This window comes from Neolamprologus brichardi, chromosome 16 (genome assembly GCF_056152115.1).
Source record: "Neolamprologus brichardi isolate AB-2024 chromosome 16, ASM5615211v1, whole genome shotgun sequence".
Lineage (NCBI taxonomy): Eukaryota > Metazoa > Chordata > Actinopteri > Cichliformes > Cichlidae > Neolamprologus > Neolamprologus brichardi.
In genome coordinates, this window is record NC_142119.1 from 34,854,959 (window position 1) to 34,870,223 (window position 15,265).

At 37.9% G+C, this 15,265-nt stretch overlaps 1 protein-coding gene across 1 annotated transcript in view; it reads right to left on the reverse strand.

Annotated features, from left to right (window-relative positions):
* Nucleotides 1-696: 696 nt before the first annotated feature.
* Nucleotides 697-15,265, reverse strand: part of sctr (secretin receptor) — a 28,993-nt gene continuing 14,424 nt past the window's right edge. The window contains exons 7-13 of the mRNA XM_035914642.2: nucleotides 11,199-11,352; nucleotides 10,984-11,044; nucleotides 8,958-9,027; nucleotides 8,093-8,184; nucleotides 3,257-3,395; nucleotides 2,958-2,999; nucleotides 697-903 (exon numbers count right to left, since the gene is read on the reverse strand). Coding sequence (XP_035770535.2) covers nucleotides 739-903; nucleotides 2,958-2,999; nucleotides 3,257-3,395; nucleotides 8,093-8,184; nucleotides 8,958-9,027; nucleotides 10,984-11,044; nucleotides 11,199-11,352 — 723 coding nt within the window. The 3' untranslated portion in view covers nucleotides 697-738. The remainder of the gene's footprint in view (nucleotides 904-2,957; nucleotides 3,000-3,256; nucleotides 3,396-8,092; nucleotides 8,185-8,957; nucleotides 9,028-10,983; nucleotides 11,045-11,198; nucleotides 11,353-15,265) is intronic.

The window sequence follows — 15,265 nt, forward strand, 5'->3', positions numbered from 1 at the left end:
TTTTCACAGCTCTTCAGCCAATCACCTGGCACAGAGCAACAAACTGCCAGGTGACACTTGTTACATTAACATTTAATTTTTTTCAACATGTTTTACACATTCTCACATTTTATTTTGCAAGTTCTCATATAACATTAACAAGATCCTGCATGTTGCAACATATTATATATAACTAGTGCTAAGAAAGATAAAATACTAGAGTTCTACTTCCTAAAACCACAGAACTGACTTCATATTCAGCAGCATTATCATTCATCAGATAATTAAAATATTCAAACAACAAACAGGAGAGGTCCACTCAGTGTCCTGCTTCAGCAGAGGTCAGGCCGAGCCAACAGAAACTGGCTGACACTGAAGAGAATTATTTGGATACTTATCAATATCCAAATAATGATGTTTCATAATTTACACACTGTACAGTTATGAATGGGAAACTATATATATATATATATAGTACTACATTTGTTGTGTCATGATGCAAACATCCCGTTCAGTGGCATTTACCTGGATATTTTAACATGTGAGTGTATGAGGATTGTATATATATATATATATATATATATATATATATATATATATATATATATATATATATATATATATATATATATATATATATATATATATCATCTGAAATTGAATTTCAGATACGTTGCTCTGCCTTCTTTGCACACATTTGTGTCTAAAGTGGAGAAGACATCATCTTGTATTTCTCTCGCTGAGGAGCCTCGTATCACGCTACACCAGACCAGACTCGGGTGTGGAGGCTGATTTAAATAGAAGAGCGATGCTGGTGGGGCCACCCCCGCTCTGGCTCATGCTGCCGCACTTCCTCCTGTACTCCAACTGCACGCGGTGCTTCATCTTCCACCTCCGCCACCTCCTCTGGATCTCGTTCTGCACCTGGAGAACAATTATTGCTATTAATTATTGCTACACTGGGGAAAAGTTATATTTTAAGATTAAACACAGTCAGAATGGGGATAAAGAAGAAATGTTTTCTGTGGATTTAAACTTTTAAATTGCACCAGATCCTCACTTCTTGGCCATAAAATTAAAAGCCAAGTGTTCCCAGATATTACATATTAATTACCATATGGGTTTATTATTATTGTTGTTATTATTAGGGCTGTTCGATATAACCACATATATCGGATGATGATATGAAAACGTCTATCGTTTCAAATTACGCTATTGTTTGTTTCGCAAAATAAACTGTTTACGGTAATATTTATTTTATCGTTTTGATGGTCACTGTAGAGTTTCAAGACGCTCTCTCTTTTTCTTATATTTAATATAACCACACTACGGACGGACAAACGACTGTTTTTATGCGTTGTCGTTAGCAACAACGATGGTAAAACCATCGCATGGCTCCGCCGTCCGCTGTTTATTTCCACATAAACCTTTCACAATAAAGCTGAAGATCCTGTTGAGATTTTTCAAAATAAACAGAATCACATGAATGCAGAGTATTTACAAATGAGAAGCTAAAAAGAGCCGTCAGGTGCTAAAAAAAAAGAAGGAAAAAAAAGAGCTGAGAACAGGCTTTTCCCCGCAGCACGCATGTAATAAATACTCACAAAGAAAATTGAGGCCGTTTCAACTTATGTAATGCTTGAGTCCAGCTACACGACGCTCAGCTGAAAACACTTCACGCAAGTCGAGTTGCCCGAGATTCGCAGAATTTACAGAAAATGTAGAACTTTTGTTATTATATATTGTTGTCGGGATGATAAATGCCTTATATCGGGTCATATCGCACAGCCCTAGTTATTATTATTATTATTATCAGTATTATTATTATTATTATTGTTGTTGTTATTGTTATTATTGTTATTATTATTGTTGTTATTGTTATTATTATTATTATCATCATTATTGTTATTATTATTATTGTTGTTATTGTTATTATTGTTGTTGTTGTTATTGTTATTATTGTTATTATTGTTATTATTGTTATTGTTGTTGTTGTTATTGTTATTATTGTTATTATTATTATCATTATTATTATTATTATTATTATTATTGTTATTATTGTTATTATTGTTGTTGTTATTGTTATTATTGTTATTATTATTATTATTATTATTATTATTATTATTATTATTATTATTATTTTCCATTTGATTTTTCAAGAACTAATCATGTCAGCAGTGTCTTGTGTACTGACTGGTGTAAAAGTGCCAAAACTTCAGGAGGTTCAACAGTAAGTTGAATTTAAACTGTAAAAAATTCCTGGTGTACACGGGGAAAGATGTTGTATGAGCCTGAGAAAAATTAACACTGAAACCAAGACTATCAAAGAACCTTAACCTTGTGATTCTTTATTAAATGGCCAGTTTGGACAATTTTAGTTTTTATTTATTTATAGAAAAATGTTATGATGCCTGCAGTCCACACATGCAGTGGTTCCAGGCAAAGTGACAGTTGTTACAAATAGTGAAGATCTCATTGTTATTGTACATGTCGATCTGGGCCTGCCTTTGTGTAAGCTCATTAAGAAAAACTTGGACGACTGTTTGTTTCGTCTGTACTGAATGAATCAAAGTGCTTTCTTCTAGGAATCTTTTGCAATTAAATATAAATGCAGTGTTTGTTTCTGTGCCAGCTGTTTACCTAATGTGTTCAGTCATTTTTAAAGTTGGACAGCCATATTTATTTCAACTGATGATACACTGTGTTCTGTTCAAAAAGATAAACTTCATAAATTAATGCAACTTTGATGATGTTTGAAATGTAAAGAGAGTCATAAATAAAACAGCCAGTTACTGTCACTAATGTCACGTGTCTGTTATAACACAGTTGTCTGGCACTGATCAAATTATATAAAAGTTATACAAAAAACCCTCATTACAGCCTGAATATTTCTAGGTTGTTTCTAGGATGGATGGTACACCCACCGCACTGCTGACAACATAATGTTTCATGGGTATAAAGGGAAAAATAAACCTTACCTCCGCGTTCAGGAAACAGTACAGAAGCGCTACGACGAATCCCTGAAACAACACGTACAGAAACATAACTGACAGGCTGCTGTTAGTGCATGTGGATATTTTTAGAAGCTTCCTGTTCTGGTCTCTCATACAACGAAGCTGCTGAATGCAGCAAATGATTCTTTAAAGAACTTCACTGCAGAATCAAACGCACTGTTCAAATACACAACAATGTTCCTGCCGTGTACAAATAGACTTCTGTGTTAGGAGAAAATTAAAGGTGGTGATTAGACAACAGCTTACAGGTGGCTTTACTGTACCTGAGTAGAAGCAAAAGCCAGCTCAATAAAGTTCCAGATTTCATAGGTCCTGCCGCGGACTTTGTGTGGAAGGAAAGCAAAGAGAATGTAGTGTAAGCCAAAGAGCGACACCAGGAGGAAGGATGACTTGGCAAGTTTCCTGTTGTTTGAAGAATAACAGCGTATGAACCGTTAGAAGTAAAGTGAGAAAGTCTACAAACCTCTTTGAAAATATCAGACAAATAATAATACACAGACCACTGGGATATGAAGGACAAAATAAAAACCTGTGATCAAAAACTTAAACACAAAATTGAAGCAGATGTCGGCCCTTTTACACATTTTTAGAATATAAGCTAACATTTTTTAAATTTTGATCAAAAGGTTGAGTGACACAGAAACTCCGCAACACCGATTCACCCCCCCCCCCCCCCCCCCCCCACACCCTCTAGCAGATCATTACATGAAGGAACCTTTTAAAAGCAAGCGCGTCCATGCTCACAGGTGTACACACAGGTGCTCGCACACACAAACTACACCCTTTTTGGCTCCTACCTCAAAGCACACTGTGCTGTCGATCTTACGTGCTGCACAATAATGTTTAATATTTAGTATTTACTGTTATATTCACATAGATCATCGTGATGTTGTTTATTGTATTACTCTCGTTTTCTTCTGCTTGTTTTCTTTTTTCTTTCTCAACAGGTGATCCAGGTGATTGATATATGTATTTTTTTTGTCTGCTTATTTAGTTGGTTTTTTTGCCCTTTATCCCCGTCCCTCTTCTCCGCTCCCCCTTCCTTTCTCCCTTTTCTCTTCCTCATTCAAGTCTGTCGTGTATCTAGCAAGTGAAAATAAAAAATAAATAAAATAAACAATAAAAGGTGAATCAAATAGACCATTACGGCAAGGCTGGGATGGTCCATTTGGTAAAGTAAATTCGTTGGGCATCTTTCCTCGCCTTTAGACAATAATTCTGATGCAAAAGAACCAAACGGGATGAACGTACATGTGTTTTGTTCTCCGGGTTCTGTGAGTCGGGGCATTCGAGTTTAAATAAGATAACACATCTAGCTGCAAATTGCAACACAGGGCGTAACTGCTCAGCTGCACAAATTCACCTCAGCAGCTTGATCTGATTATGTTATGAAGCAGTCTCACCTCAACCCCAACACCAACAACATGATCTGATCCTCCAATGGATGAAGTTCATGTTCATATTGCTCAGATTCAACGATCTGACTTAAAATCAGGAACCTTAAGAACTTTTGGATTTAAATTTTCTCCATCAGTCCCACTTTAAAGAAAAGAACAAAGCACAACTGTTATTACTGTGACAGGAGCAGAGATGGGCAGTAACGCGTTACTTGAAACGCGTTACTGTAATCCGATTACTTTTTTCAAGTAACGAGTAAAGTAAGGGATTACTATTGCAAAAACGGTAATTAGATTACCGTTACTTTCCCGTAGGAACGCTGCGTTACTGCGTTACTAAAACCAGGATTTTTTTTTTTGCAAGACTGTCCGTAAGCGAGTGCGACGTTCGTGACAACAGCTGTGTGCAGATCAACAATGGATCATATATCGAGTGCAGAGAGAGTATGAGCGTGCAGCGTTTAAAGCGTGGAAGTACTGACCTTACTTTGAGTTTGATTCCATAAAAAGTGACAAAAACATTAGTGTCCGTTGTGCGTGGGAAGAAAACTTCTTTTTACAGCGAAAAACCCCTAAACTTCCAAACAAGCACCGAGTAGCTACGACGTAATGGGAAACTCACAGAGAAACTCGCGGATTCTTCCACTGACCGCTGCACACCTGCACCAGGGTAACCCTCCGCCTACCCCACTCCTGCTTTACAGGTGAAAATAGAGCAACAGGACCGCTAGTCTTTGACTTTATTTATTTTCTGCTGTGTTTTACTTGCATCTATTTGAAAGACTGAGTGTAAACACAAAAAATATTTTATTTTATGAGCTGGAACGTGCAGAAAATAGGTTTAAATGTTAAACTAATTTCTTCCAGTCAGAGAATGTTGCATATAATTAAATGTTTGCTTGATGCATAAAGTTAAAAGATTAAAACGAATAAAACAAGTTTTAAAAAGAGACTTTTCCATTTGATTACATTTTGTATGATGATTATGCAGAAAAAGTAGAATTGGGCTGAAAGATCTATCACTTTATCACCTATTCAGGCTGTAAATCGTTTTTTAAAAAGTAACTAAGTAACTAAGTAATTAATTACTTTTGAAAATAAGTAATCAGTAAAGTAACGGGATTACTTTTTGGGGGAAGTAGTCAGTAATTAGTTACTGATTACTTTGTTCAAGTAACTTGACCAACACTGGACAGGAGTATGAAGGAATCCAGTGGCTAACTCATTTCAAACACTTGCTACAGTGGTGAAACCCGACATAGTCAAGAAGGACCTGAATGATCTTATACACATGCAGCTAGAGCTATGTGGGGAAGTAGCTCACCTTTTACGGTGGGGTTACTGTGGTGTATAAACCCTCAAAGTAATGCATTACTGTAATCATATTGCATTTGTCTACAATGTAAAAAATTATAACAAACACTAAATTCAGGAATCACATTATAGTTACTAATAAAAAAGTGCTGCTGGTGCTTTTATGTTTATCTGGAGTTGCATAGATAGTTAATAAACACTTAAAGCCACAGAATAAAGTATTGTACAAACATGTGTGGATGGGTGAATGATGCCTGTAGTAAACTTTTCTCTCCAAGTGTCAGTTCATTTGCTACTTTCCAGCCTAGAACAGGCCTTGATGTAATTACATTTCCTCTTGTCACCATAAGGTTTTCCAAGCGTTCTGACTCAGGTGGAAGATTTATGGTGTTACTAAGATCTAAGGTGCTAAAAAGAAAAAGATTTGTGAGCATTTGAAAGGTTTAGTGTTACACTGTTAACTGCAAGTGCACAGGTACTATTACAAAGTAAAGCTAATGTAAGGATTCACAAATTACTTTCTCCATCAGTAAATCACATGGGTGTTTAAATGCAAATTTAAAACGTATGAGTAATATTTCATACTTTTATTTGAGTAGTGATTAGGGATGCAACGATACCAATTTTTTCAAACCGATACGATACCGATACTTGGATCTGAGTACTTGCCGATACAGAGCACAAAAACCGATACTTCTACCACACACACACACACACACATACATTTCATATCGCAGCTCGAGTATGCTGAGAAGAATCCTATGTTTTCCACGACCGGCATTGGCTGGTCATCCAGAGCGATAAAATGAGTCAGAGCCTCTGTTATTTTAACTGCCCGTGGATTTTCTCTTGACATTTTTCATCGCTTTTCCAAAACCTGAGTTAAAGTTGGCTGTTCCACACTGCTGACATTTTGTTTAGCCTAGCTACAGCAGCCTGCAGTTTCTCTTTTTTATCTGGAGCCGCCAGTCTCACTCGCCTAACCCTGTGCCTGTTTAGCGCGGGATGTCCCCCTAGTGGCCAATCTAAAAAACTACAACAGAAATGACCAGCCACCCTCTGATTTATGAAATAAGTTGGTATCGGTTCATGGTATCGGTTAACTTTTACGAGTATGAGTACACACACATTTTACAGTATCGGCCCCGATACCCGATACCAGTATCGGTATCGGTGCATCCCTAGTAGTGATACTAACACTGGACCTGTTTAATCAATGTTACTGAATCATGAGCATTTTTTTGAATAAAAGAGGCTTTTCTTATTTTCTGCTAGGTGAGCTGAAAAAAAGCAAAAGGCAACAGTGAATATAATCACTAGGGGTGGGAGAAAAAAATCGATACTGTGTAGCATGGTGATATTTTGTTTGCTAATAATGTATGGATACAGGGACAGCAGAAATCGATACTTTGTTACAAAAAGGTTTTTGTGCTCTGACTTCAGAGCATGTTGATCCTTTTTCTGAGCAAGAATCCTGACATTCCTTCACTGTCCAAATGTGTTTAACTTGTTTATGGCAGCAATAAACATGACAGTTTACTTATTTTAATTTAAGACATGTTTTATTTTAATGAAGTTTAAAACTTTTTTATTTAATGTAAAATTATATTTTGTTTTAATTTACTTTCAAATTCTTCAGTTGCTGAAGGGGCTGCATAGTTTTCATAAACTGCATAGTTCAGAATAGCTATAATTGTACCAGATGGTTGATTCAGTTAAGTTGGACTAGACTGTAATACAAACCGTTCAGTTTGTCAACAATAAAATTGAAATGAGAGAAAGACTGAGTGTGAGACTTTGATATTAGAGAAAATGAATATTGATAAAGTTTACCTTTATGTACAGAATCTGAATATCGCAAAATATTTTTAAAAATTGCAATAATATCGTATCGTGGGATGTATGGTGATTCCCATCTCTAGTAAATGGACTTTATACAACTAATTCATTCATCCAATCACACATTCTTCTAAGCTCTTAAGTGCTCTATCTAACATTCATGCACCATTCACTCTGATGGATGCATGGGAGAGCAACATGGGGTTGGTATCTTGCCCAAGGATACTTGACATGCAGACTGGAGCAGCCTGGGATCGAACCACTGACCGTGGCTGACCTGCTCTACCACCTGAACTACAGCCACCCCACACATACAGTTTGTATGCTGTTTGTATGTCCTCTATCTCATTTCTTGCCCTCAGCAAACAAACGTTGGAGTAAAAAGTTTCATTGAAACGACGTTTTGCACCACCCAGCTTCTTTAATTCAATTTGGTTTTATTTTATTCATATAGTGCCAAATCACAACAACAATTGCCTCAAGGCGCTTGGTTAGCTTTGACTGGGATCATTTCACAGTTCTGTGGAATAGAAAACTGAAGTCACTCACCTGTAGTGATTGAATTCATTGCCGGGCATGTCTTGTGTCCTCAGCTTGGCCACCAGTATTTTTAGGATACACAGGAAGAACAACAAGTTCACCTGGAAAACAAATCAGGCAGAGCTTCAGCTTCAGGCGCTGCTCCCTGGGATGAACGACGCTTTCACACAATTATTAGAAACTGCTGCCTTGCTACAGTGTAAACACTCTTTATTGGATCTCTGCTTTGTTGTTTTTGATGTGACTGTTTCCTGTTGGGCTCATTTCTGGAACCATAGTTAATTATATTATATTATATATATATATTATATATTATAACCCACAGTTTTAATAATGTCTTAAAGTGAAAGTGTGTCTATGCTCATCATAAAAGATTAAGTATTTACAGCCATACAGAAACTTTAATACTAAAGATCCACCACAGCTTTCTGTGAATGGCTGTCAAGTGATTGCCGGAGACTGGTGGCTGTTGTTTGGGGGAATCAGTTGGAAAGAGTGTGCTGCACCAACATTCCCCTTACACAAGGAAGAAGCTGACTTGTCTGGCCTTCCATTTTCATGGAATTATAGTGAAACTTGAAAAAGTGTGATCCAAACCAGAAACCGTGAAATCTCGTTGCACCTGACCTTTGTGACCAACACATTTCACAGATACAACTTGTACTGTGAAGGTAAATGTTCTCCATTTCTGGTTTGTGTTGCACTCTTTGCACTTCCAATACCATTTGGTCAGTAGATTGTAGGTCCTTGTATTATGGGATGCAAACTTCTGGTGTCCTTAGCAACCTGCTAGTGTCCAGAGCAATCACAAGGAAGCTTTTGGAGCATGCAATCATTTTTTTTTACAGAAAGATCAACATAAGGAAGAACTGACTATAATGAAGAGTAGAACAGGAAGTCTGAGAATCCACCAGATCCATTCACTCCTTCTCATCTCCCAGCAACTTAAGAGAGGAAACATAAACAAACACGATGTCAGTGACAGTAACTGGTCACAGTAATTGGTCAGGACTTCAAGCTACTGAATTTAATATATGGCCAAAAATATCTAGACACAAAATATTTACAGTTGATCCCACCAACCTATATGTGGTAGTTTAACATTCCCAAACCCAATCCAATCAATCCCTAACTGTGGAGAATAACATTAAGTATCCTGCTTTTAAAGGGATATAATAATAACAATAATAATAATAATAATAATAATAATAATAATAATAATAATGATGATGATGATGATGTGATAATAATAATAATAATAATAATAATATTTAATAATAATAACAATAATAACAATAATAATAATAATAATAATAATAATAATAATAATAATAATAATAATAATAATAATCTGACAGATGAGACTCAGGGACAGTTGTTTTTTCAGTCTCTTGATGTCAGCAGCTCCAGTGTTGCTCGCCCAGCACTGTACACTATGCTGACCATAAATTAGTCATAGATATTTTCAATAATTTTACAAACACTGAAGGTTCTCAACTTTTCTACTCATCCCCTTTTTGTATAAAGCTTCTGATCTTCCAATTTAGTCTGTGGCTGATACAGATAATCCTGTCTCAGACGTACGATGTAGTATGAGGGCCACATTAAGAAAAAAAAAAACAAGATCATTTTGAGAATTAACTCAAAATTTGGAGATTAAAATCAAAAATCTCTTATGAGAAAAAAGCTGAAATACTATTTTGGGAAAAAAATCTTCTCTGGGTTAGTAAAATTGTACTTTAGAATCAGTTATAGTAACAAGAAGGGAAATTATTCCTCTTTTAGCACTTATATATGTATTTACCCATAAATTGAGCACAACAGTTTTCAACAATTGGCGAGGGTGTACTCAGAATAGAGCTACCCACCCACAGTAAACTTTGTAGTGGTTTATTTCTAAATGAAATATTCCAAAATGTTATATTGGGCAGAAAATTAAAAGGATGAATTAATGATTTTACTTTATACACAAATTATGACGGTGCATTTTTCTAATAGGACCGTCTGTATCTGTGACATTGTTGCTCAAAGATCTACCAGTTACATCACAATTGCTTTAACAGTTTTTCAGTTTGCAAGCGGGCAGCTGACCCACAAATGTATGTATTACTGTAGGGTCTACCTTACAATATAAAGCGCCTTGAGGGGACTGTTGTTGTGATTTGGTGCTGAATAAATAAAATTGAAGTGAAACTGAATTGAAAAGATTATTACCTGGTTATTAATTTGTTATTACATTTTTAAAAAGCCAGCTTTGTGTTCTGCAGCTCTGTTTCCTGCCTGTTACACAGAAACTACCAAAGGAAGCTGAGTGGTAACAATTACCACATTATTAGAGTCTTGTTTCCTCCTCGTTACCCTACTATTACCTCTATATTACAGAGCTGCATTTCCATATTATTACCCCCAGTTTTTGGGCTCTTGATATCCTAATACATACACTTCAAGGTAATATTACTCAACTGTAACGACTGCTGCTGCCATGATATTAGTTGGATACTAAGTGGTTATTACTTTGGTAATTGCATGGTAACAACTTGGGAATGACAACATTATTACATTCTTGTTACCCTACTATTACCCCTTTATTACTGACCTGTAATAGAAAGTGCCAAATATTTTTATTGACGTGGTGCTAATATTCCTTCATACAAGACAGATGGGTCATGTAACAATCTTCATTCTGAATTTCATCACCATCTCACTCAAAGTTGCTAATGACAGCACTTAATATGGCCACAAACTCCTGTATTTTAAATAACAGTTTGATATTTGAATCAGAAGAAAAGGAGGTATTTATTCCCAGCATGTAATCATTTTACATTTATTCCTTTAATGTCCAAAAACATGTGATCATGTGTACTGTTTGTACTACACAGATTAATATGTGTTGAGCTTACCCTTCATCTTCATGGAGGTACTTAGCAAAACTCCAGCCACTCATGATAATCACTGGAGAACCTGGAAGTCAAGAGAAAGTTAACGTTTACGTTCTGCTATTATCAATAAGAGGACTATATAGATCAGCAAAATACTGACATCCAAATAAACAGAGTGAAACAAAGAAAAATAATAATAAAGAATAGTAACAGTGACTGCCACTGAGCTGTCGTACCCCAGCCAAGGATGATGTACCACGACAAGGGTTTCCTCTGAGAGAACAGCAAGGCGCTGACAAGTTTGTACAGGTAGTAGCCCTCAGCCAGCAGCCAGCTGTAGTTGGCCATGATGCAGTAGTTAGACAGCACGGTGGCAAATTTACAACTGACCTTCAGGGGGCAGCAGAGGGCAGAGAGAAGATAAGCAGGTGTCTGGCACAGTACACACAGTGTAACTCAGCGTTATCGTGGTCATCTCGAAGCATGCACAATCATCCAGGTGAGTAAATCTCCAAAAGTTGTTTCTGTTCATCTGGATGTTTTCAGTGGGAGAAACATTTCGTCATCATCAGGTGACGTCTTCAGTCTCAGCTGACTGCAGGTTTCAATCTTATAAACAGCACATTTGCATAATAACTGAAAAACCAGCCCACTGAAGGAACAATGGGCTGGGAGGTCAGTTCCTTAATCTTAATTATGCAAATTCTCATGACCAGTGGTCTTTATCAGTGGTCACCTCCCAGCCCATTGTTCCTTCAGTGGGCTGGTTTCAGTTATTATGCAAATGTCCTGTTTATAAGATTGAAACCTGCAGTCAGCTGAGACTGAAGACGTCACCTGGATGAGTGAAAACGCTACGTCCAGATGAACAGAATCAACTTTTGGAGGGTTATCATGGTCACATAAAACTAAACTAAAACTATATCTGTGAAGGTTCTCAGTCATCCAGGTCATCGTAGTCTAAGGAGCTGCAAAGAAAAGCGTCTGGACTTCTTTAAGTTACTTGAAGACGTTTCACCTCTCATCCGAGAAGCTTCTTTAGTTCTAAGGTCTTAACAATGTGGTGTATGCCGTACAGTGCAGCGAGGAATGCCCAGACCTCTACATTGGAGAGACCAAACAGCCACTTCACAAGCGCATGGAACAACATAGAAGAGCCACCTCCACAGGACAAGACTCAGCTGTCCATCTGCATCTAAAGGTCAAAGGTCACTCTTTCGATGATGCCAGTGTTCACATTTTGGACAGAGAGGACAGATGGTTTGAAAGAGGAGTGAAAGAAGCATCTACGTCCACTGTGAGCGACCATCTTTGAACAGAGGCGGTGGTTTACGACACCAACTCTCTGCCATCTATAATCCAGTTTTGAGTTCCCTCCCCAGACGCCTTAACGCCCACTCACATCCTGGGCCATCTGACCTCAGGAAATCACATGATAAGGTGGAGCCAGGTTTCACAATGAACTCACCCGAAACTCTGGCTGATTGTGACCCACACCCAGTTTCACACCTTGGCTCAGGCGATTAGAGGATCATCAGGGGGTCCTTTTGTCCCTCTGTGGGGGGAAACTCCCACTAGGTTTATATCTGGGACTCTCCACCATTTGACCTTAGAACTGAAGAAGCTTCTCGGATGAGAGGTGAAACGTCTTCAAGTAACTTAAAGAAGTCCAAACGCTTTTCTTTGCAAGCTCCTTAGACTAAACTAAAACTAGATTTTAAAAAGAAAAGATGACAGCTGAAACATTATTCACTGATACATAAGTGTTTCTGCAGTATTTTAAACATTAACACGTTTGGTAACAACTGATAAATATTGCCAAAAACTCGACTCTTGCCAAAAATGACCCACAAATGAGTTCTGTTATATTATGAGTTCTGACCTGTGGTGGAAGATGAATATTGCCCATTTTAATCCACCGCACACATTATGCTAGCTGGTACGTGGACCCAAAATATAATACAGTGTAACAGTAACTCCCCAAATTACATGATCAGTTAGATCTCTCAGTTGTATAAAGACAAACATGCTAGTTTTAACTGGTGATTCTAAATTGGCATTATATAATCATATAGTGATCATATTATATGCAGTGGATTATAGAAGTACAGCTTGCTGACATTTTCACTGCAACACTCGGACTTGTGGTCTATTTATATGTTGCATCTGAACTCTTCCTCCAGCACTTATCTGCTTGCGCTGGTGTAATCTAATGTTATAGCTGCTGCATCATCTCCTGAGGATTCGTCTCCTCCTTCTTACGCTAATCATTGCTGTCAGAGGTTTTTCTTGTGATACAGATGGGCGAGTGTGCGACTGTTCTTCGGAAACATGCCAGAAACATGCGATGCTCAGCTCTAAACACTGTAGGTGAGGAAAAAGCTCAGCGAACTGATCAGTGCAGCTAATCTTAGTGTGATTCATTTTAATATTTTCCTCCAAAGACCTTGGCTGTGACAGGGCCAGACAAAGAGCAATCCTGGAGGCTTGATTTGTTGCACTGTGTACCCTGCCCTACCCTGGAGCTTGGCCCCGCGTAGAGGCTCCAGAGTGAGGGTCTGGTGACTGAGCCTTAATCCGTATGGCCTGACCAGGCTCTGTGTCCATTCTCCTATGGCTCCACTACCCACAGGAGTCTATAGGGGTTTGATACTCTTTGGATTGGGTGGCAGTCAGAGGCAGAGGTCCTGGCACTCTGATGCCCAGCTTCCAAAACTGGCCTGTGGCACCTGGAGCGTCACCTCTCCGGTGGGGAAGGAGCCTGAGCTGATGTGTGAGGTCGGGAGATACCGACTATATATAGCTGGGCTCATCTCAGCGCATAATTCTGGCCGTGGAACAAGGTTTCTGGAGAGGGATTGGACTCTTTTCCACTGAAGGTGAAAGGTGGTGGGCTCCTCAGGATTCGCTGCATGCATATTGGGGTTTTCCCTGGTGGACAAGTGGGTCGCTTCCCTGCGCCTCAGAGTCAGGGAGTGGGTCCTCATGTTGTTTTTTCCTCTGTGCCAAATGATGGTTCACTGTACCCAGGCTTCTTAGAGTGGCTTTGTTGTGTGAAGGACTACACTGTTCTGCTGGGGGTCTGCAGGGACACCCACATGGGAAGTGATAGTGTGATCTGGGGGGAGTGTGACTGAGAGAAACGGCCTATCTGATCTGCGATGACTCACCAATGACTGGGGGTGAGGTCACTGACATTCTTGAAGGAGATTCAAAGCTCTTCTTTGCATGTTTCTGCCTTTTGCTCCATTCTCCCTAAACATGATCGCACTTCAATAATGTTGAGGTCTGCGCTCCGGGGAGGCTAAACCCTGACTGATTTTTTTTTCATTGTGTGTTTTTCTAACCAAGTATGGTGTTACTGTGTTGGCAGTGTGTTTGAGATCATTGTCATGCTAAAAAAAATTTACTTGCTGCCAATCAGACTCTTTCTACAAAGAAACAGATGGTGGATCAAAATCTGACAGTACTAAGTTCATAATTCCCTAAATTTTGACAAGATCCCCAACAACCCCAGCCTGAAATGAACCAACCATGGTACAGCGTCCACTATGTTTTACAGATGACTCTTACTGTTGTGCCTCTTTCCTGATCTCTTGGGATTCATGACTCCATAAAACCCACATTTATCTTTAATAGTTTTCAAAATGTTCATGTTCAAGCTCAGCCTCAGATTTCAATTTGCAAAAAAAAGAAAAGAAAAAATTGCATGAAAGTGTGCAAACCTTTTAAAAAGTATATCTTGAAAACTATAAGATATCATTCTAAAGTGAAAAACAATCATTATAAACTCTATAATCAAACATTTTATTCAGATCAGAGATGGTGCAGCAGAAAATATTCTAAAAATCTCAGATTGAAGGTCTTGAAATTGAAAAACACGCAAACATTTAACAAAATTATTTTCCGATTTATAAAAGTCCACGATTTTGTTCTATCTACTCGTATTTTTGTTTTTGCCATACGACGCGTCATATTTGCTCAGTCAGCATGAAAATAAAAGTTGCATGTTCTTCATTTTTGTATCCAAGAATTTCATATTAAATCCAGCGATATACCATTCAGAAATGGTCACTATACTGGTGCAGAGCTTGAATCCATAATCTATTTACATTAAACACTTTTTATCTCTGACACAAACACAGTAGATAAAAACTGGGGGAAAGCCATGATTGGTGGATAACTTGCTACTTCCTGATCAACAGGATCAGCAGCTGATGCTGTGAAGTAGTAAACTCATTTTTCACTTGCATTAATTGCATTTGAGTGATTAACAAAATTCAGCTAGATTTACCTAAATATG